This window comes from Brettanomyces nanus, chromosome 4, assembly GCF_011074865.1.
Source record: "Brettanomyces nanus chromosome 4, complete sequence".
Lineage (NCBI taxonomy): Eukaryota > Fungi > Ascomycota > Pichiomycetes > Pichiales > Pichiaceae > Brettanomyces > Brettanomyces nanus.
This window is the reverse complement of record NC_052377.1, coordinates 228,468-250,914: the sequence shown is the minus strand read 5'-3', so window position 1 is coordinate 250,914 and position 22,447 is coordinate 228,468. Positions and strand designations below refer to the sequence as shown.

Here is a 22,447-nt window from a genome sequence, read left to right as displayed (position 1 = left end):
AAAAGAAAAGGAACAACGAGGTATGGAAGAACAAGAGTAAGGTATTGAACCTTTTTTTTTAGGGTGGGGAGTTTCGCGTCCGCGATTTATAGAGAAGACGCGTCTTCCTATTGACGTGCTCCTATAATACATCTATCCTCATTATGGTAACTGATTTTGAAAAACAGCGTTTGCAGAACATCTCCAGAAATAAAGAGCTCTTTAAAAAACTCAACTTGGGTGGGCTCTCTTCTGAGTTCCACCGGGGAATCAAGACTGTGAAGGAGGAAGCACTGGATCAAGGGAAGAAGAAACGGACCAAAACCGGTAAAGCAAAGGGTAAGAAGAGAACAGAATTAACACAAGAAAAACCTCTTAGAAGATCTCGACGACTTGCCGGTATGCAGTTGGAACCCGATGGACAAAACAAACTTCAGGACGAGTTGGAGAGACAGAAGAAGGAGAAAGAAGAACAGGACAGACTGAAATCCATTCGTTTGAGCGGGAATGTGATGCTAAGCGATATTTTAGACAGCAAAGGAGACGCAGGAGATTCAGCAGCAAAGACGTTAGAAAGATTATCCAGATTGGGTAAGTCCTTCTCCATGGGTGACTTTTATGAGGCAGTAAAAGATTCCCAAACTTCCGATAAGAAGACGTCTCAGCTGAGAGATGAACTCGAGAGCCTACAACTATACGAAAAGTATCTTCCAAATGATATCAGACTTACGAATCAGCGTATGACATCGATCATATTTCACCCTTCTGTGAGCAGAAAGATCGTGATAGGTGGAGATACAATGGGCTTGATGGGTATATGGACCGTTGATGACGATACAGACGAGGATCTCGCCATTACACAGTTTAAATTCCATGGAAAGAATATTCCGAAGTTTGTGGTTCGCATAGAGCAACCGGAAGAGGTTGTCAGCTGCTCTTATGATGGATCCGTTCGTGTTCTTGATCTAAGTAAGGCGGTATCCAGATCTATACTGGAATTTGATGACGCTTGGGGCGATGCTTCAGGTATCTCGGATATGAATTTCATTGACCAGAACGTATGCTTCTTTACTACATTGGGCGGAGAATTTGGCACTTTTGATGTGAGAATGAAGAAGGTTCAGAATAGAAACGATTCAGAAGTGTTGAGGCTCCATGACAAGAAAATCGGGTCTTTTTGCGTGAATCCAACCTTCTCGAATCAGATTGCTACGGCCTCATTAGATAGAAGTCTTCGTATCTGGGACTTACGTAAGATCGAAAAGTCCACTTGGTCCGAATTTGAAGATGCTCAGTCGCCTCATTGCATAGGGTCCTATCATAGTCGACTTAGTGTTAGTACCGCTGATTGGAACAATACTAACGATATTGTTTGCAACAGCTATGATAATACAATTAGATTATTTCAGCTCGGAGAGCAACACACAGAAGATCCGAAGTATGTGATTGAACCAAGAGTGGAGGAATCGGCTGAAGGAATGCAGGATATACCTATTAATTTGACCCCTACTAATACGTTGAAACATAACTGTCAAACAGGTAGATGGGTGTCGATCCTAAAAGCAAGATGGCAGTCTAGGCCAAAGGATAATATTCAAAAATTCGTCATTGGTAACATGAATCGATACTTTGATGTTTTCGACAGAAATGGGACGCAGCTAGCTCATCTTGGCCATGAATACATGACCTCCGTGCCTGCAGTAGCATGTTTTCATCCAACTCAGAACTGGATTGTTGGTGGTAATGCTAGTGGAAAAACATTTCTATTTAGCTAAGAGCACAAACTTAAACGTTAAATGCATATGTATAGGTATAGTATAATTATATATTCATAAAAGCTGACTCTTACAGGAGGTGAGCGATCTATCATTTTGACAAGAATTTCACTTCCTTATACTCCCTATCTTTGTCCCATAACCATCCTTGACCTCCACGATACACACCAAGAGCTATCAAGCCATAACCGAAATATTTGATTGACTGCCTCCACCACTTTGGATTTTTCACTAAATCTTTGTCATTTTTGAATAAGTGACCGGACGAAAAGTATCCACCCGCTGCCATTGCAGTGAAAGCTCCCATGACCTGGCATGGAATACAGTCCTTAGCTTCTTCTCCAGTCAATACACGGGATTTTTCCGGCTGGTGCAATACATTCACAATATTTGAGGCAGCCATAATTTGGAATTACAAGATCAAGCGGATACAGGGAAGTGCTGGACAACAGACAGAGTGAAAGGAATAGATAGATATCAACTTCATCCAAAAGCTTTCAAAGTTGATATTATGTGGTGTAAGGATGAACTAATGAGGTATGGGAGTTATTCCGGGATCCCTAAGATCCTGACAAGATCTAGATGACTTGAAGAATCAGAAGAAAGGAGGGGCGAATTCATGAAGTTTGTATTATTTGCACTGCTGTTCGTGATAAATATTGTCCATGCTGTACAAATTGATGGATTAAAACTATCTTCTCCAGTTTCCGAGCATCGGTCTAAGAAGAGAGGCACTGCTTCTCATTACCATTATCTCAACAAACGCAATGATACTTCAGGCCAGACTTCTGCCCTTTTTGATTATTCCTTGGAAAAAGTATACGGAGTAAGTCTAGGAGGTTGGTTAGTTACAGAACCTTATATCACGCCTTCTTTATACGAAGATGCAGCCAGCTACGCCAATAATACCCATAATGGCACCGAGAAGAAGGTTCCAAAAGACGAATATCACTTATGTAAGAAATTGGGGAAAGATGAATGCTACACTCGTTTGCATAGCCATTGGGATACGTTCATTAACGAGACTGATATCAAGCAAATTAGGGAGTGGGGATTTAACACGATTAGATTACCAATTGGCTATTGGGCATTTGCGCAAAGGAAAGAGGATCCATTCTGCTTTGGACAGGAAAAATATCTTGATAAGGCGATTGAATGGTGTAGAAAGTATGGAGTGCATATCTGGGTGGATATTCATGGGATGCCGGGGTCTCAGAACGGCTTTGATAACTCTGGATTGAGAGATCAAGTTAACTGGTTGAATATCACGGAAAACTATGATCTCAGCCTAGAGGTATTAGATTATGTCGCAAGGAAATACGATCAGCCAGAATATTACGACGTTATTTCTGGAATCGAAAACGTCAACGAGCCGTTAGGTCCTAAAATTAAAATGGATAAGCTTAAGAAGTTCGATAAGGATACCTATGGTCTACAACGATCTGTTAGTAGTGACAACTACTTTGTTTTCCATGATGCCTTTAAGAACACAGGATACTGGAACAATGTGCTCAAGGAAAATTCAAATATCACTACTCATACCAATTCTTCGTTCTATAATGGATCGATTTACAACATTGTTATTGATCATCATCGTTATGAGGTGTTCAGTACAGGTATATTGGCACTAAATCTTACAGGCCATATCGATGGACTAAAGGTATATGTGGATGAAATAGTTAAGAATGAATCAATCCCTGTTAAGATTGTGGGAGAATGGTCCGGTGCATTGACCGATTGCGCAAAATGGGTCAACGGCGTTGATAGGGGATCCCGCTATGAAGGAGAATACGAATCAAATGAGGTGATTGGAAAGTGCAGCTACAGTAATGACTATACGAAGATGAGCAACCAGAACAAGACTGATACTAGAAAATTGATAGAAGCTCAGATTGATCTCTTTAATAAAACGAATGGCTTTATATTCTGGTGCTACAAAACGGAAAATGCTCTTGAATTTGATCTTTCGAAGTTAATTCAGTATGGCCTATTCCCTCAACCGTTGACGGACAGAAAATACCCAGATCTACTAAAAAGCAGCTCCGCAAGGACTGCGCTTTTCTCACACAGGCTTCAGCTACTAGAAGCCCTGGCATTGATCCTTTTAATCGTATAGAGAAAATAAAACAAAATAAAATAAAATAATGTACGCCTTGATACTATCAAACTCTAAATTATGGGTTGAATTTAGTGTTAGCGAATAAGGCATATAGTCCACTCTGGGCATCTAGAGTGAGAAGCCGACCATTTCACTATTGAGAGATTGCCATTGCACAAAAAGAACAGACCTTATCAAAACGATAAAGCTGTCCTCTTGTAGAGTGCGACAATAACTGTTCATGAGGTAGACTTACCATAAAAAGACGCCATAAATAAGAAGAAGTGAAAAGAAGATCATATAAAAAAAAAAGAGAAAATCTTTGTCTTTATATAGTGACGACGACAAAAATTATGTGAGAGAAAAGCATGAAAACAACAAAAAAAAAAAGCCCCTGGTGCACTAACTCAAGGGGAAAAAGGGCACGTACCAACACATCAACAAGTCACATTCATTGGTGTATACCATTAGTAAATCGGAATGCTCAGAACGCCTACATCTGCGACATTTGATTTTTCTGGTAACCAGGCAGGACCTGGTGCCACCATAGACGAAGATGAAGCTGATTTGACTGTCTTAGAAGAGAGTCTCAAGTCCACAGACGAATACTGCAAAGAGATTGCGCAGAAATTGGATATAATATCCTCGAAAAATGCCAATGCCATTCGAACAGTAAAACCTTTGATGTCGAGGATAAACAAGCTTAAGGTGCAACAGAACAATATTAAAGCTACCGTGAAGTTGGTAGATGATGTCAAAGAGTATGCCTCGGAAATTAAGAAACTAGATAAGACCCTTGCAAACAACGAGGAAATGAAACATATCGGACAGATTGAAAACTATTGCGGTGCATTGTCAAAGCTGGCGAGTATACGGAAGCGGCTGGTGGCGAAGCGATTGGATGGATTTACCGGGTTAATGAAGGGATTAAATGGATCTATACGAGATGCTGAAGTGACATTGAAGTACGATATGATAGCTAAGCTCAAAAAGTTGGATGAATCACAGGTGTCAAAGAAAAGTCATGACGACGATGAGGTCAGACTAATCAAACAGATTGAGTACATTTACGAGTATATGAAAACAGAGAGACTTAAGGATCTTACTGATACTATCGTTCGTGAGAGATCTTCTCATGATGTCAGGATGTTGAAGTCCATGGCACCTTTGAAACCTCCAAGTATCGTTAAGGATCTTTATTATTTGTATTCAGGAGCTTCTAAGACCGGGTCACCTTCCTTTATTGATTACTGCAAGCAGGCAAGTCGAGTGTTCCAAGATGAAGCGCATGTTCTTGCCAAACTGCTTGCTACGCAGGAGGAAGCATCAACAATTTTGAATCTTGTTTCGAACTCTTTGTTGGCGGAAATTACTCATCAGGCGGAAGCTTTTGGTGCATTTGTCGCTAGTAACAAATTCACTCATTGCACATTACTTTACGAGGTGACGGATGGACTACACATTCTATTGAGTTCAATATATCAATATAACGTGAAGATTCCATCGGAATTGTCACATTTGGACAAAAAACTCTGTTCCGAGGCATCCAAGATCTTTGTCGGTTTCTTTGAGTTTGTGAATATGAGATATCATGAATTGGTGGTACCAGAACATCCAAACGAGACTCTTAACAACACTTTCATGATGCTTGTAACAAGATTAAACAAATACTCCATGTTTAGAGATCAGCAACTCTTTTTCATATCCAAAATGAAAAATGGATCTTGGTTACCTGCCTACAGACCTCCGGGATTTTTAGAAATAAAAACATCGTCGTCTGATGCTCAATACCTTCTCAGCACATTCTATTCAGATGTGATCGAGTTTAGTTTCTTTAATCTTGCCGAACAATTCCAGGCCAAAATGTCGGAAGAGGACTTGGGTGTGATGCTCTTGTTCAATTTGGATGGTCTGCAAAACTTGCTAGATAGTAGGTCTCTCTTGAAAGGTATATTGGGTCAACAAGGTATTAGCAGAGTGGATAGATTGAAGAAGAAGGCCATAGATAAAGCTACTACTGGCTGGAGTGATATGACCACTAAACTTATGGAAGCTTCCACCAAACAGGGAGACTCTTTTAACATGAGCAACAAGGATATGGGCAAATTTGTGGACGAATTCACCAAGAGCTTTAACGAGAATTATAAAAAGCTGCAAGAGAAGAACTTACCACCATTTTTCAAGAAGGAACTTTCCCAGAACATTCGCAAAATGCTCGGCCCCGCTTACAGAGTCTTCTACATGAGCGTCTCTCAAGATCCTTCTGCCAAGAGTGTGTTGAAGCACTTCAAGCTTAGCATAAGCGACTTTGAGCATAAATTGGTGACATTAGCATAGGTTATTTAGTTTAATAGTGTAACGTCTATTAGAGTAGCAAAGGTAAGAAGAGAGTTCGTTGAAGTATTATAAATGCATATCTCATTTCATTCTTCATCAGATGACTGGTTCCCGGACAGTGTGGCTAGGACAGGCTCCACACCAAAACTGATTTTTCGTCTATCCTCTGAAACGTCTCTGGAGGCCATGGATTTTGTACCAGTGCTGTACTTATTTGTGGTTTTCCTGTGACTCAATGGTAGAACTTGGGGAGGCCTAGAGGACGAAGAATTAAAAACAAATGGCCTCCACATCCTGTCAATTTCGTTAGACCCCATTCCTTCCGCAAGATCGAATCCTACAGGCATGATGGGATTTTTATCTTTATCCATAGAAGATCCAAGCATTGCCGAAATATCCATCGAACTATCAGGATCCTCTGGATAGTTAAGATTTGTCACGATGGATCCATTTCTCAACAATAGAGCTGGATTACTCTGGTTGGCAGAGACACTATAAAGTGGAGGCACAGTCAAATCAGCATCATTGCTCAACAATGGACGCTTCATTAGCGGATCTTCTGATCCCATAGAAATGCCACCAGCAGAATTTGTAGATGAGGTAGATACTCTTCTCCCATCGAGCTGACTAGAACTGGTGGTTTTAATACGGGTAGGTAAAGGTAACTGGTTCGATTGGATGCGAGTAATCGTAGGAGTAGATGATCTTGATAATGTACGATCCCTTTCTGTACTTTTTGGTGAACCAGCTGCCGTGGCCGAAGTGTTAGATTTTGGTGAGTGAATCTCATCTTTACTTTCTTCATCTTCTTCTTCATTTTCATCCTCAGGCTGATCACCATCTTCTCCAAGGGAATCTTCCAAGGCAGCATCAATAGCTGGAGAAGATGGATTGGAAGTATGACTGTAAAAATGCATTCCGGGAACTAGAGAAGTGCTCACAAGCCTGGATTTTGACGAGAATTGCGAGAGCGTAGGTGGAGGTGAAGAAGAAGTAGACCTCGATCTGATTGGAGTGACCTTCAAATGGAAGTTTCCTTCCATATCACCTAAGTCAGCCGAGTCTCTGTAAGTATCTGCTCTCAGCGATCGATGACCTCTGCGGCTCCTCTCGATTCTAGACCTACCATTAGGCTCGATTTCAGTTCTAAAAGAAGTTGATACCGATGAACTGGACGACGAGGATGATGTTGAACCATGGACAGCCTCCTCGTATGTGGGTGGGTTGTCAGTAGTGGCCTCTTTAAAAGGCGGAGGTGGACCTCCAAGAGGAGCCAAGGGACGAGAGACCGTAGAAAGGGTTTTCAAGAGGTCAATCGGCTTCATCTCAAAATCGAAACGAAGCTCGGGGTTAATGGAATTAAGTTCCGGAGAAACAAGGGGTGAAAAAGGCTTCGCCTGTGGAGATAACATCTCAACAGGAATTGTTGCATCGGGCCGATATAGGTTAGACTTCAAAATCATGCCAGTATTAGGAGACATGTTCATATCAACCAAATTCTCACGCCGGTCGCTGACGCCAACATCCTCTCTAATTTGTTCATCATAGGATGGCAACAGAGTGTTTGCATGAGCACAGTGAGTGGATAAAATGTGAATAGGTGAATCTATAGATAACTCATAATGCTTTCTCTTATTGGGATCCTCTGGCGTAGGTTCTAGCTTGGAAAGCCTCACACAAATCTTGATCCAATGGTGAGACTGAATATCATCATAGCAGGTCTCAGGATGTATTCTATACCGTTCACCATAATATTCAGGAATATAAACTTGGAAATCCAGCTGAACTCCTCCGATTTCATCGTCGCCCACGGCAAGAAGGTTGTCCAGCCCAGCTGGTGGCTTATGCTCCAGAAGGAGAATCTTCTTAGGGGGCTCTGCACGATGAACATGTTTGTCGTGACAAAAGTACTCTAAATGTTCCGTAATGTATATTCTAAGCCTGTGAATACGGATTTTGTCCAGTGGAGTCAGTCTGAAAGATATCGGTAGGAAAGAATTGAGAATCACCTGCTTGGAAGAAATAACGATTTCGTAATGTAAACGATCTTCCCAGTCGCGGTTAATGACAATAGGTTCGTTCTCCTCTGAAGAATCGCTACAAGGAGCACGTACTATGTTGACGGGACGCCTGGCGTATAAATTTGTCTTAAAAGCACCACTTCTCTCCAAGCTAGCCTCAATACTGTAATGTACACAACCAAAGGTCAAAGTCATTGACTCTGGAAGACTTGCTGGAAACAACTGCTCGAAGGAATATATGTAATCTCCAGGAATGAACAATTTATTATCGCTAACGTCAGACCGAGAGCGGGTGCGTGAAGTTGATGATTGGAGCTCGGGATCCGGGGAGGAAGAAAGATGTCGGAGAAGATTTGCATGTGCTGTGCCGACAAAGGAAGAATGAGACTTCATCGAATGTAGATCGAGGGTGCTGTTACTACTTACAGGAGATAGCGTTGAGTCCAAACTGAATGCATCGATATCAGGACCGCCAGATTTCGGAACAAAAAGATCGGCATTCATCCGGGAGTGATCGGTGACAGGGTAAATGTTATTGTAATTGAAAAACGGCCACGTATGACTGAGAACACTCTTCGATTCCATATGCTCCACTTTCTTGGGAGGAATACCTTCAGGCCAGTCAGTTCTTGCCACTCCTTCAAGCTTCATAGCGATAGTCTTAATTCTCACAGGTTTTAGAATTCTTATGAAGAGACATCCACGTAGCACAGTTGGAGGTCTAGACGCTATCTCATTAGAGGAAAATCCTTCAAGATACAGCCTGGGTTCTGCATATATGATATAGAGCTTGACAGAGGTAGATGCTGCATTCGGTTTTGTCGGGAGCTTAATCAGTGTCTCAGTAGAGAGACCCTCGACCGGAAATAAAGGAGAGGTGATTAAACCAGACATAAATCAAAGAACAAGCTATATGTTATGCCAGTAATGATATACTCTTAATATTGACGATATTAAACAGACTTTGTACAGTTGAAATACCTAGAGTAGATAGTTAGTAACTCTCACCACGAAACGACGTCTCAAAAGGGAAATGATATCCGCTCTCATTATGGTGTCCCCAATAGGAGAACTCCGCGGAGACTCGGGCTATAAAAAAAAAAAAAGGATGGACCTGTTCTCTATTAATGCTTCGCTTACCAGCCACGCGACCGTGTGGATCCAGGGTAGTGGTGACTACACATGTGATAAATAAGTATATTTGGGCTGTCATTTATTCGTTAATTCCAATACTCTGATAGTTCAGAGCCTGGTCTATATTCCAGATAAAGCTGTTTCTCAGCTTAATATCGTGTATGTATTCTGCCATGGTATCTCCTCTAAATCTAACACTACCGCACTTTTCAATAAGTGCACGGAGTTTTGGTTCGTCACGGCTGGTTTCGATCTGCTGAATTTTACCGTGATCAATATGTAGGCAAACTTGAAGATCACTGTCATCATCGCTACCGGCCACTTTAAACCGTAGTTTGAATTTAGGAGTTCGTCCAAACACCCAGTCCCAGCTTTTGAACGTTCTATATTCGTCGAGAACTTCTTGAGGTAACTCATTCAAATCGTCGACTTTCATAATCTGGCATTCTGTACTGCCAAACTTCAGGACTTGGACGTTATCAAATTTAGGCTTTTTCAAAAATGACGGCACTCCATAACTTGAAGCAAACGTATTTATGCAGCTATATTCAAACACCTCTTCATCCATAGCCACGTTTTCAGTCGGACTTGGAATTGAGTCGATACTTCTATCCTCAATAGAATCCTTCCTTTCTTGCGAAAGTTTGAGTAGCCCAGATAGTAGCTTCATATTCACGTTTAGTAGCATAGTGCCGTGATGCAACGATCTTCCCCTAGAAAGTTGGTATGCGGATCCACTCACCTTATGCATATTGGAAGCGTTCACTATATCTCCCTTATCATTAGTGGTAAGCTTGAAGTCTGGCATTTTCCAATCTTGAACAACTTTGCCTACTAACTCATTTAGCCTACCAGCCAAGATGTTCGTGAACCCTGTTCGGTTAAAGAGGGACTTGTCGGCAATAAATGAAAAGTTCACATTGCCTAAATCGTGAACAACAGTACCTCCACCACTGTAACGACGTAAAATTGGAATCTGATGCAAGTTGGCCAAATGGAAGTTAATCTCCTTATAAGGATTCTGGTTCTTACCGATCACAATGCAAGGAGAATTTCGGTAGAGAACTAATCTTTTGGCAAACCTGTTCTTCTTTGGATCTGGAAGGTGAGTGAATATGTATCTCTCAATACTAAGATTTAATCTAGGATCGTTAAAGCAAGATACAACACTTAAAGGCAGTTCCGTATCTACCAGTGACTCTAAGGTAGCATTATTAGGAACCTCAACAGGTGTTGGAATATCTCCCTCGTGTAAGAAATCGATGTAGCGCAGAAAGTTCGGTGTGTTAAAAGACTCGGGAGGATCCAGAGAGACTGAAGGCTTGGTTGACTTAATTGGCTTGGTTGACTTGATTGGCTTGGGTATTCTAAAAGCCTTTACAGCCTCTAGTGGCTTTACTCTCGCTGTAGCAGTGGGTTTAGGTGCCACTATGTTCCTATATATTGGTCTCACAGTTGGCTCACTTTGAGGTGGCTTTAAGTGACTAAGAAATTCCTTCGTGGTCATAGTCATTGGCTTGCCAGCCCCGTTCAACGAAGCGGGAAAGCTGATAGGTCCCAGGTCATCCCTACCTAAGATCGGCACCTCAGAAGGATCTAGGAAATCATCAAAGTCGTCCTTTGGTTTCATTGGATTCAGATCCTGAGGCTTTTGTGAGTTCTTCACCTTATCAACAATATCATCGTCAAAAAAGTGTTCCAAATTGGGATCGATCTCTAGCTGCTGTCTGACAGCTTCCTCGTCTGAAGTCGCACTTCCAAGATTAAGTGCACTTGGACCAGAAGCCCTATGTGAAAGCAGACGTCGAGAAAATATTATACGATTGGCATATTCAAATACGCCAGATCGAACCAGAGGGTATAACATTAAGGCAGTAAAAGTTCAGTTGTTTCAGAAGCAGAAAAAGGTTATGGTGGATGTCATGGTATCAAATCTGTTCCCTCGTTTCACTGAGATCCCCACATCGCGGAGCTCAAATTTCCTTAAAGAGACGAGAAAATATGATGCCTAGCTAGCTATTTTTTATTACTTTTCCATAGCTGTCAAATTTACCTAGCTCACACAAAGCCTAAGAGCTGTATCCCTCTTTATTCTCATTATGAACAGGGATAACTCTATAGAGAAACTTATTCTATCGCGATGTTCCAAATACAATGATGACGGACAGATTATGAAGGTTCTTGAAGAGAGATACTCTTTGACCGGAGCCCAGAAGAACTTTTTGGTACTCGAACCTACAGATGGAGGTGTCACTAGAGAGGAAATTAATCACTCATCTAGTAAGAAAAGACGACAACAGAACAGCCTGCCGAGTATTATGCACTCGTTACAGAATTCTCAGAACTCTGAAAAGGTAGAGAAACGCCCTGCCAATAAGCATAATCCACTCAAAACGAAGAACGAGTTCAAGAGATTCATGAAATCTAATCTTGCACTTCAGGCGAAGATAATGAGGAAGCTTAAATTAATATTGAAGAAGAATCCACATTATCTTGATAAAGTGAAAGATTTGGCATCGTTAAACCTGTGCAATAAGATACTAAAGTTTGAAGACTTTATTGAGATAAATAGGTTATGGAACAGTTACATCAAGGAAACCATTGGTAGTACCGAGAACATTATGAATATTTCCACAAAGCTCTCAATGTGTGAGTTTATTGGTGCTTATATAGAGGTGACACACAGTGGATGTGTAGATAACGTGGGCAAGTGCGGTATAGTCATATGGGAATCACAGCATAATTTCGTCATAGTGGTGCCCAGAAAGGACGGCTGGAAGAATAAGATCAGCCTTATTGAACCCAAATATTCGTTGAGTGAAAAGATAGGTGGAATCAGATTGATTAATAAACAAGACACCAGATTCAAGGTGACTGTAAACTTGCAGGATAATCTGACTGTGGATTACGAAATCATAGGTGATAGATTGATGATTAGAAGCATCGATAGAGCTAACAAGAAATTTAAGAGCCACAATGTCAGGGACATCAGATTATAGCATAGTTATCGTATAGGCAAGCTATATTTTCTATATACAAGTTCTAAAATCTAACATAGACAGTTATTAACTGTTCTAGGGAACGCAATCACGTCCTTGATGTTGTCTTTACAGCTGAGGTATTGTAAGAGCCTTTCGAATCCCATACCAAATCCGCCATGAGGAAACGTTCCGTTTTTTCGTTGGGCAAGGTACCATTTCAAAGGCTCCAAGTTCAATTTTCTTCTCTCAATTTCGGTACAAAGCTTTCCATATTCCTCTTCTCTTAACGAACCCCCAATCAACTCTCCGATATCTGGAACAAGCAAATCATAACATGCCACCGTAGGTGCTGGTGTATTTCCACCTTCGTTGATCTTCATGTAGAATGCTTTTTCTTCCACTGGATAGTCTGTCACAAATACAGGATTTTTGAAGTATTCACCCGCAATCCATTTCTCGTGCTCTGACTTCAACGAATCCCCCCATTTCGGTTCGTATTGAAACACAGAATCATCATTTTCATAGGCTGTCCGTAGAATCTTGATAGCATCAGTATATGTAATAGAGGCCCATTTTTCCTGCCCAAGAAGCATTTCCCAACGTTTCAACATAGAAGCACCCTGTTCTTTACTAGCAGTCTTCAATAAATTGCTGCCCATTCCATAAAAATCAGAAAATAGCTTGGAAATGACACTTTTAATCATCAACTCAGAGAAGTCTGTAAGTTGGTCAACCCTACTGGTGAATGCCATTTCTGCCTCCAACATCCAAAACTCGGAGAGATGTCTATTGGTATCACTTTCTTCGGCACGAAAGCAAGGAGTTAACGTCCAGACACGATTCAAAGCGGCGCACAACACTTCCAAATGTAACTGCGTGGAAACTGTTAAGTAAGCTTCCTTACCAAAAAAGCATTTATCCAGAGAAGCGTTGGATGCTGCCTCCACTGTAAACAGTTCACCAGCTCCTTCGCAATCAGAACTCGTCATAATTGGAGGATGCGTCTTCGTGAAGCTGTGCTGGTCAAAAAAGTTAACAAGTGCCGTTTCCACGTTCGATCTGAACCTAAGAATGGCAGCTTCTTCCGGCTTTCTCCAGCGATACTGAGGAATGGTTCTTAGAAATTTCTCCGTATGCTGCTTTTTCAACAACGGAAATAACTCCTCAACTTCTCCGATGACACCAATAGAGGAATTCTCGGTCACTTGAACCTCGTACTTCTGTTTACCACGTCCTTCGACCCATAAGCCATTGTCAATCTTGATGGATGTACCTACCTTAACGGCATTTGGAAGTAGATAAGGTGGTCTAACAACACATTTAACATCTTCATAAGTAGTTCCATCTACCATATCCACAAAAGCGACATTCTTGGATATTCTCGTACCTGAAACCCATCCCTTTAAACTGATGGGACTGTTCGCGCAAGGTGGGGACCTATATATATCCTTGATACATTTTGTCAAAGGGAACTTCTTTAAAGCAACCCCGGAGGCAATAAAAGTAGAGTAATGACGAATAAATTGTGCTGGACAACACAGCATTCTGCACTTCAAAACGATAGCTTCACGGCACTTCTTGTGAGGCTCCACACGGTGTTCTTGATCAATGAGACCTTTCGATAAACCCCATTTTCCTATAATTCGCGCTATCCGCTTTTAGCAATTCTCAATTTATTAAGGACTTTGACTCGCTCTTTTTCTTTCCTTTCCTGTCTCCTATCAAGGCTTTCCAGTACTTAACTAATATATGGTCACACTCAAAGAAGGGAAAGTTCAGCCTGCTTCAGGTTCAAGAAAAAGAAAGATTATTGGAGATTGTCTTCAGGAAACTTAATCCCTGGTGGTGCAGCTGGCGTTACTTCTTTGTTCTTGGTCTATTTTTTGGATTATGCTGGGACTGGATTAGCTAGGAAGCCAAGTCTATCACAAGTGAAAGACAGTTAAATTTTTGATTGATGTATTTAGAAGAACTTTGGCAACTGATGGTATTGCCGGCTTTTACAGAGGATTTATGCCTTCAATGGTTGGAATTGTCGTCTGCAGTGGTCTTTATTTTGGTTTGTACGACTCATTTGAACCTATTGTTTGATCGGTCCTTTGCAAACTTCATTCTTGACATCTGGAAAGAAGTTTAGGAGTTGAGTTGCAACACTGCGTCTTTTTATTCTGTTTACTTTCTAATACGTTTACTATGGTCTATCTATTACACTCAGTAAGATCTACCGAACATAGTGTAATTTACGGCAGGCTTTCCGCACTTGACGCATTTGGTGCCTTCCTTAAGCTCTGGCTGATCAAATGGAATACAAAGAGACTTTGCACCCATCGAAGGAGCCTTGTCGTCAATCTCAAACTCCTCACCATTATCACTCTTTGCAGAGGCCTTCTTAATATCCTCTTCACACTCTCCAACCCCACACCAAGGAGCTAAAACAATATTCTTCTGGTTCAATTGGTGAACAAAGTCTTTCCAGTCATGCACAATAACACGGTGGTCATCGAAGTTCCTCTTGGCAGTCTCGTAAAGATTCTTGTGTATCTCTTCGAAAAGTTCCGGTAACTTGACAGCAATCTCTGCAAGCTTTATGGCAGTCTTGGTACCAGTATCTCTTCTCACAGCCAAGGCAGACCCGTTAGCAATATCCTTTGGACCAACCTCCAATCTAACTGGAACACCTTTCAATTCCCATTGAGAGAACTTCCAACCTGGGGAGTAGTTATCCTTATAATCGGAAGCAACTCTGATACCGCTGTTCTTCAATGTAGCCTCTAACTTCTTGCAAGTGTCATAGACCTTGTTCTTAATATCCTTTGAAGTTTTGACTGTTAAACCAACGGGAATGATAACTGTTTGGAACTGTGCAACTCTTGGAGGAACAACAAGGCCCTTGTTATCGGAGTGCACCATCACCATAACACCAATAACTCTAGTGGAAAGACCCCAGGAAGTCTGATGAACAAATAACTTTGGTTTATCTGATCCTTCAGGATTCTCAACAGAGATGTTGAACATCTTAGAGAAATTTTGGCCCAAGTTATGCGAAGTAGCACACTGAATACCTCTACCGGTAGTTGGAATGTAGCCTTCACATGTGGTAGTGTAGTAACCACCGGCAAACTTCTCCTTTTCGGTTTTCTTACCTTTGATAACAGGAAGAGCCAAAAGATCAACAAAGATTTTTTCATACAAATCCAAGATATGTATCACTTGGGTCTCCGCCTCTTCAGCAGTCAAATGAGCAGTGTGACCTTCCTGCCACAAAAACTCACGGGTTCTTAAAAATGGCTGTGGGTGCTTGAACTCCCATCTAACCACAGAATTCCATTGATTCAACTTAAATGGCAAGTCTCTATGAGAACGGATCCACTTGGAGTAGTATGGATACATGACAGTCTCTGAAGTTGGTCTAATTGCGATAGGTTCTTCCAACTCGCTGGATCCAGCACGAGTGACCCAAGCCACTTCGGGAGCAAAACCCTCGATGTGATCTTTTTCCTTTGTCAAAACCTTTGAAGAGACAAACATTGGGAAATACGCATTATGGACGCCATTCTCCTTAATTTTTTTGTCAAACCAAGACTGGATTTGTTCCCAGATACTGTAAGAGCCAGGTCTCAAGATATAACAACCCGAAACATCGTAGTAATCAAGCATTTCTCCCTTAACCAAGATCTGTTGGTACCAGCCTGAAAAGTCTTTATCCTTGTCAGCAGTGACACCGATCAACTTGGCGTCATCCATTTTGGCAACTTTAGTCTGCTTCTGTTGTTTCTTTTCCTGCTTCTTTGGAGCAGCAGGTTCTGGGGCCTTGGAAAAGTCCACGACTTTAGGAGTGAATAAAGATAGAAAACCTATTAATTGTTTTCCATTCAAAATGAGTCTTCCCTTACTATTAGATATAACGTAATGGATCGATTCATCCTCAGAGATGGTGGAATCCAATAAGACTTTGATAGCACCTTTGTTTTTCACACTCAAAGACGCGATAGTGAATTCCTTGGCAGCAACACCAAATAATTCAGTGGTGAGGGCATCATTGGCCAGTCTTGGATCCTTAGCTTCAGCCTGTTGACCAATTAATTTGGAGGGAGTTTGAGTGGTTTGTTTGGCAACGACAATTATTGGAACTGGGGTCTGACTTTTAGGTGTCTTTGGCTTAAAGACCAAAGTTTTAAGGTCTATAGAACCTTCAGGCACAGGTTCTGCCAGTGAAAGCAGTGATAATGATACTTCAAGCGACATTTGCAGTATATATTGATGTTAAAAAGTTGCGTATCTCGGGGATGACTCTCCGCTCTTTGTCTTCAGATCTGACCCGACAAGAGGAGACTTCAAAAATTTTTTTCAGAGACGCGACGATTGGAGACGTTAGTTAGTGAAGTGGTGCCTGGCCGTGTCTCTCTATTCCAAGGTCATATCTGTCCTAAGTAATGGCTGTACTAATACCCGAGAAATACGAGAATAACAAATATTGATAATAATGAAGAAATGTTAATCGTTTTTTAAAGAAGTAATGATTATTATTTATTCCTATGTATGATTTTAAGAGTCGGCGTAATAATAAGACCCATGCTTTCTGAGCAAATGAAAAATCTAAGGCTTTCACTCTCATATTTATTTAGATAGTGTCGTATATTTACTCATAAAGAGATACAATGATACATCATCGATTAAGGAGTGCATCTACCAGCAAAACGTGGATACAATGAGCAATCTTTGACGGTGAATCTGTTACACAACCAAGCCAAGATTCTTTCGGTACCTAAACCATAACCTCCATGAGCGCATGTACCGTAGATTCTCTGATCAATAAACCAGTAGTATCCAGCAGGATCAATACCCTCTCTCTTGAAGCCCTCAAGAAGCTCGTCCTTATCGGAAATTCTCATGGAACCTCCGGTGATTTCACCAACAGTAGGCATTAAAAGATCAACGGACTCTGTAACCCGAGGATCATCAGCACACTTCTTCATGTAGAAGGACTTGATCTCGACAGGGAATCTGGTTAATAATATTGGAACACCAATAGTATCAGTCATCTTTCTCTCTGCAGCCTCGGCAATATCATCGCCGAACTTGAAAGGATTACCCTCCTCGTTTTGAACGCCGTTCTCGTTCAACCAGTCCAAAGCTTCAACATATTGAAGTCTCTTGAAAGGAAGTTTAGGAGCAACAAAGCCAGGGTTCAACTGTTTAACGAGAGCACCGGCAACTGGATCCTTCATCACAACATCTACAACCTTAACAATTAATTTCTCAATGTGATCAAGCAAGTCCTCAAAACTAATGAAGGCCATTTCAGCCTCGATATGTGTGTATTCAGACAAGTGTCTTCTGGTATGAGATTTCTCGGCTCTGAACGATTCCTGAATACAGTAGACGTCACCAAGGGCTGGAAGACAAGTCTCTAAATACAATTGAGAAGATTGAGTCAGGAAGGCCTCTTCGCCATAGTAGCTCATCTTAAACAAAGTCGAGCCACCTTCAACCTGAGTTTGCACCATACATGGAGGAGTCACTTCAGTGATAGCTTCATCTTGGTAAAATCTTCTAACGGAGCCTAAAACAGCCGCACGCACCTTCATAACGGCGGACAAGGTCTCACCTCTAAGAGCCAAATGTCTTCTATCTAACAAAAGGTTAGGATCGATATCCTCCTGAATCTTGTTGGTAAAGGAGTCTTTTCCAGAAGGAGCCAAGCCAATCACTTCGTAATAATCAACAATCAACTCAACACCACCTGGAGCAGATTTACCCTCTGGCAATTTGCTGATAGTACCAAACACAGTAAGAGAGGACTCCACAGTCAAAGTTAACGTCTGATAAGCATTTGCAAATTCACCAGTGAGAACACATTGCAAAAAGCCAGTACCATCTCTTAAAATTATGAAAGCATGGCCCTTCTGTAATCTCAAACGATGAATCCATCCGTGAATTTCAACACGTTCTCCGATATGCTGAGCAATATTTCTAATCTTAATCTTCTTGGGAGCTGGAAGAGACTCATCCTTGGTGATGGTGATTTTCATTGCAGCCATCAACTTGGCACTCTCATCAGCTTCACGCTCTGCCTTCGAAGCCTCTAGTTTCTTCTTCTTCCCAGCCTTCCTCTTTAATGACTCACAGATTTTCTTGGCCTTTTTCAATGCAGAAGCAGAAATCTCGTAATAATCAGCCTTACCTTCAACTTCTTTAAAAGTGTAAACCTTGGCATCAGGGTCTTTGAAGAGAGCAAAACCTGGACTCTTATATGGAGCCTCTTTCGTTCCCTTAGAAGAATCCGTATCCACACCCGTCGTTGGGTTGACGTATATTTCACTCATTTCGGTCTATTTGTAGCTGAGCTCGCAAATGAAAGTGTGAAAACCAAAGAAGTAAAGTAGTCAAGTAATTACTACTTTTTCTGACCCATTACATTTTCGCCGAGACAGAAAAAAAATTAAGGTGAAAAATTCGGGCAGCTGATAACATGAGTACCTGAGAATCCTACCGGGTAGAGAAGCTCCACCAGGCGGGTTCCGGTATCTCTGATCTGAAAGCCTTATTAAGTCCCACTTACCCCACAGTCTTATTATTTGAGCTCATCTCAGATCTGAGTAGAGGCAAATTGAGATTTTGAACTGTGACCAAATCGACTATTCCCACTGTGCATATGTTATCATCAACCATGGATTGCTCACAGAAATCTTTTTTAATTGCTTCTAGACGGCTACACCAAGTTTCTAATCATCTGATCCATTCAGCTCGTTTCTCTATGAAGGCTTCTCCTAAAACCTCTTCCTTTACCAAAAGGCTTTCTGCAGATCCTGCTATTCCTAGCGTAGATATTGCCAAGGACCCTAATACACCGCAAGAGTTGTTGCATAAGGCGAGGCGTCTCAAGGCAGGTGCATTCACTTGGACTAGACCTGAGCCTAGAAAAGAATATAAGTTTCTAACTGCATCTCCACGAGCATTGAATGATCTAGGTTTTGATGAAAAGCAAGAATCTGAAAGTGAGTACTTTCGCCAGATTGTTAGTGGTCAGGCTATTGTTGAAAATCCCTATCCATATTCTCAAGCCTATGCTGGCTATCAGTTCGGCGACTTTGCTGGCCAACTAGGCGACGGTAGAGTGGTAAATCTCTTTGAGATAACTAATCCTAAGACTGGCAGGAGATACGAATTGCAATTGAAAGGGGCCGGAAAGACTCCATTTTCACGTTTCGCCGATGGTAAGGCTGTTCTCAGATCGAGTATCCGTGAATTCATTGTCTCAGAGTCTCTTAATGCCATTGGAATCCCGTCCACCCGATCTGTTGCTCTCACTGCACTTCCAAAGACCTATGCTCAACGTAGTGCTTCTGAAAAATGTGCCATCGTCTGTCGTATGGCACCAAGCTGGATTCGAGTGGGCAATTTTGATTTATATAGATATCGGGGGGATAGGGAGGGCATTTTCCAATTGAGTGATTATGTGATTGATGAAGTTTTCAAAGGCGAGAGTAAGTTATGCGCCCAATATGCTGACATTATCAACTATGAGCCAAAAATCAAGGCCCTTGGCGAATTGACCAAGTACGACAAGATGTATTTGGAAATAATAGTCAGAAATGCCAAGTCTGTAGCTTACTGGCAGGCTTACTGCTTCTTGAATGGAGTTTTGAATACCGATAATACATCTGTTCTTGGCTTGGCTATCGATTTTGGTCCATTTGCATTCATGGACTACTTTGATCCTAATTATACTTCGAACCATGATGATCTCATGTTACGGTACAGCTTTAAAAATATGCCTTCGGCAATCTGGTTTAATATGGTAAAGCTAGGTGAAGATTTGGCTGAGTTGATTGGGGCAGGTGGTAAATATTTGAATGATCCATTTTTCAAGGAGAAGGGTTTGAAGGAAAGCTGGATTGATGATGTGACCAAGCGTGCTGAAGGTGTCATTGGAGCAGGTGGAGATATATTCGAACGGATCTATATCGATCAGTATCTGAAATTAGTTTGCAAGAGATTAGGTATAACACCAAGACCATCAGATCATCTTGGTGTGGTGGCATCATTATTTGAGACCTTACAGCATACGAAACTTGATTACAATTTATTCTTTGCTACATTGCAACAACAGCATATTAAGGACAATTTTAATGTTGATGCCGTTGCTGCTGCATTTATTCCTGACACTTTCAAGGATGATCCGTTTACAGATCTTACTAAAGAAAATGTTACGAAGCAACTCAAGTCTTTTCTTATCGATTTTAAGAAGCGCATTGAGGAGGAGAAACTAACGGATGAGAACAGATACGAAAGAGCCCATAAGTTCAATCCATTATTTGTCCCAAAAAACTGGATTCTTGATGAAGTAATTGATTATACACAGGAAAATGAGTATGATCCTCTTTATCTCAACAAGTTGTTGAAAATGAGTATTAATCCGTACGATAAATCACAATGGGGTGCTGAAGCCAAGGAATTGGAAAAGAGATGGACCTCTGCACCAAGTAGCGATATTCAGATGCTTCAATGTAGTTGCTCCAGTTGATGGTCAAAAGAAGATATTTGCATGTTCTGGTTTGACTCTGAATTTTTCATTGTTCTGTTCGGAAGTATCATCTATGTAAAAGACATTAATAATTGTTTTACCTGCTCTCTTAATTTATTCATCAGTTCTTTGTTATTATCTTTTCAGTATGGCTAATCATCGTTTCAGTTTCACTTCAATATTTAGAAGATCCTTCAGTAATGTACTCGGTTTATTCAAGAAGAACTCTGAAAATCCTCAATATGAGCTTCCAAATGAGGAAATTCCATTTTCAGGTGAGTGTAGCTCCTTCTACAGTGATTCCACGTATGATCAAGATACAGAAAACGGATCCATAATGGAGTCCATATATGGATATCATGTGGGTGAGGATGATGCTTATCTTCAAGACTTAAGTGTGGATACCTCTGCATTGTATAACAGTTGGGCATCGCATACCCGTTCCTATGAAAATTCATCTTTCTACAGTTCTGTGACTTTAGTTTCTGATTTAGAAGATTCGTCGGCAAGCTCCTTGAACCAAAGGGAAACAAAACTAACTACTCTCAATGTGAATCTAGATGATTATGATGAAATACATCTGATTATCGATATATATACTCCATAAGATCAATGAAAAAATACAAATAAATTCTTAGCTAACAACAAAGTATATGTCGCACACGAAGGAAATCCTTTTACTTATTCCCCCTTGAGATACTTTCCAAATTCTGTACCATGCAGCTTAGCAATTTTTAACTCCAACTCAGTAGGATTTCTGGACCCATCAGCACCAGCAAAAGTACCAGATCCCCAAGGAGAACCGCCATGAACTTCATTCAAATTAGTCAGTTCGGGGAACACTTTGGCGTAACCCAATGGAACAAAAACCATACCGTGATGAATGAAACTGGACAAATTGTTCATCACAGTAGATTCATTACCACCACCGGTACCAGTAGAGACAAAGACACCAAATGGTTTATGGTACAATCCACCGTTGACCCAGAGACCTCCAGTGGTATCCCAAAAGGTTTTGAATTGTGCCGGCATGTTACCGAATCTGGTGGGAATACCAAACAAAAAGGCATCGTAACCACTCAAAGTGTCACGAGTTGCAATTTCGTAAGGCGGTTTCTCCGGGGCATGCATTGCTTTGAGGACTTCCTTAGGTAAGGTCTCAGGAACCTGGAAAATCTTGGACTCAAAGCCTTGGGCGTCCACCCCGGACTTGACAGACTCAGCCATACGACCAATATGGTTGTAAAGGGTGTAAATGATGATCTATAAACTTGTTAGTATTAAAAAATTGACAATTGCTTACATTGCCTTTGTCTTTACGTACAGCGACTTTCTTTTGAGCGGGCATTTTAGGATAAAAGGCGATGAACAGAAAATCTGGCTACAAGGTAAGAATTGTGAGCATACGCGTACATGCACACATATATATATACATAGACAAATATAAATTATCCGCACATACATTTGATCATAACCCATTGGACAGAAATGGGATTGGATAGGATTGGATTGCTCTTCCGTAAAACATCATACATCTGTACACCACACACTAGACACGGAACGCTCTTCGACTTTCTGAGCCTTAGTTACTTATT

General features: G+C 41.2%; 11 protein-coding genes across 11 annotated transcripts; 5 read left to right on the top strand and 6 right to left on the bottom strand.

The window, feature by feature from the left end:
• Positions 1–143: 143 nt before the first annotated feature.
• Positions 144–1,754, top strand: FOA43_003329 (uncharacterized protein; the record flags this gene model as incomplete). The annotated part of the gene is made up of 1 exon (XM_038923580.1): positions 144–1,754. The coding sequence occupies one exon, from the start codon at positions 144–146 to the stop codon at positions 1,752–1,754; it is 1,611 nt and encodes a 536-aa protein (XP_038779508.1).
• Positions 1,755–1,845: 91 nt separating this feature from the next.
• FOA43_003328 (uncharacterized protein) lies at positions 1,846–2,157 on the bottom strand (the record flags this gene model as incomplete). Its single annotated transcript, XM_038923579.1, has 1 exon — positions 1,846–2,157. One exon carries the CDS (start codon positions 2,155–2,157, stop codon positions 1,846–1,848), a length of 312 nt encoding a protein of 103 aa, XP_038779507.1.
• A 216-nt stretch (positions 2,158–2,373) lies between these two features.
• Positions 2,374–3,870, top strand: FOA43_003327 (uncharacterized protein; the record flags this gene model as incomplete). Its single annotated transcript, XM_038923578.1, has 1 exon — positions 2,374–3,870. One exon carries the CDS (start codon positions 2,374–2,376, stop codon positions 3,868–3,870), a length of 1,497 nt encoding a protein of 498 aa, XP_038779506.1.
• Positions 3,871–4,332: 462 nt separating this feature from the next.
• Positions 4,333–6,189, top strand: FOA43_003326 (uncharacterized protein; the record flags this gene model as incomplete). Its single annotated transcript, XM_038923577.1, has 1 exon — positions 4,333–6,189. One exon carries the CDS (start codon positions 4,333–4,335, stop codon positions 6,187–6,189), a length of 1,857 nt encoding a protein of 618 aa, XP_038779505.1.
• An 86-nt stretch (positions 6,190–6,275) lies between these two features.
• On the bottom strand, positions 6,276–9,104 carry FOA43_003325 (uncharacterized protein; the record flags this gene model as incomplete). Its single annotated transcript, XM_038923576.1, has 1 exon — positions 6,276–9,104. One exon carries the CDS (start codon positions 9,102–9,104, stop codon positions 6,276–6,278), a length of 2,829 nt encoding a protein of 942 aa, XP_038779504.1.
• Positions 9,105–9,423: 319 nt separating this feature from the next.
• FOA43_003324 (uncharacterized protein) lies at positions 9,424–11,211 on the bottom strand (the record flags this gene model as incomplete). Its single annotated transcript, XM_038923575.1, has 1 exon — positions 9,424–11,211. The coding sequence occupies one exon, from the start codon at positions 11,209–11,211 to the stop codon at positions 9,424–9,426; it is 1,788 nt and encodes a 595-aa protein (XP_038779503.1).
• Positions 11,212–11,443: 232 nt separating this feature from the next.
• Positions 11,444–12,343, top strand: FOA43_003323 (uncharacterized protein; the record flags this gene model as incomplete). The annotated part of the gene is made up of 1 exon (XM_038923574.1): positions 11,444–12,343. One exon carries the CDS (start codon positions 11,444–11,446, stop codon positions 12,341–12,343), a length of 900 nt encoding a protein of 299 aa, XP_038779502.1.
• Positions 12,344–12,393: 50 nt separating this feature from the next.
• Positions 12,394–16,570, bottom strand: FOA43_003322 (uncharacterized protein; the record flags this gene model as incomplete). Its single annotated transcript, XM_038923573.1, has 3 exons — positions 12,394–13,853; positions 13,901–13,911; positions 14,556–16,570. 3 exons carry the CDS (start codon positions 16,568–16,570, stop codon positions 12,394–12,396), a joined length of 3,486 nt encoding a protein of 1,161 aa, XP_038779501.1.
• Positions 16,571–16,998: 428 nt separating this feature from the next.
• DED81 (asparagine--tRNA ligase) lies at positions 16,999–18,651 on the bottom strand (the record flags this gene model as incomplete). Its single annotated transcript, XM_038923572.1, has 1 exon — positions 16,999–18,651. The coding sequence occupies one exon, from the start codon at positions 18,649–18,651 to the stop codon at positions 16,999–17,001; it is 1,653 nt and encodes a 550-aa protein (XP_038779500.1).
• Positions 18,652–19,082: 431 nt separating this feature from the next.
• On the top strand, positions 19,083–20,852 carry FOA43_003320 (uncharacterized protein; the record flags this gene model as incomplete). The annotated part of the gene is made up of 1 exon (XM_038923571.1): positions 19,083–20,852. The coding sequence occupies one exon, from the start codon at positions 19,083–19,085 to the stop codon at positions 20,850–20,852; it is 1,770 nt and encodes a 589-aa protein (XP_038779499.1).
• Positions 20,853–21,533: 681 nt separating this feature from the next.
• On the bottom strand, positions 21,534–22,200 carry PST2_1 (flavodoxin-like fold protein; the record flags this gene model as incomplete). The annotated part of the gene is made up of 2 exons (XM_038923570.1): positions 21,534–22,115; positions 22,177–22,200. The coding sequence occupies 2 exons, from the start codon at positions 22,198–22,200 to the stop codon at positions 21,534–21,536; spliced, it is 606 nt and encodes a 201-aa protein (XP_038779498.1).
• Between the last annotated feature and the right edge of the window lie 247 nt (positions 22,201–22,447).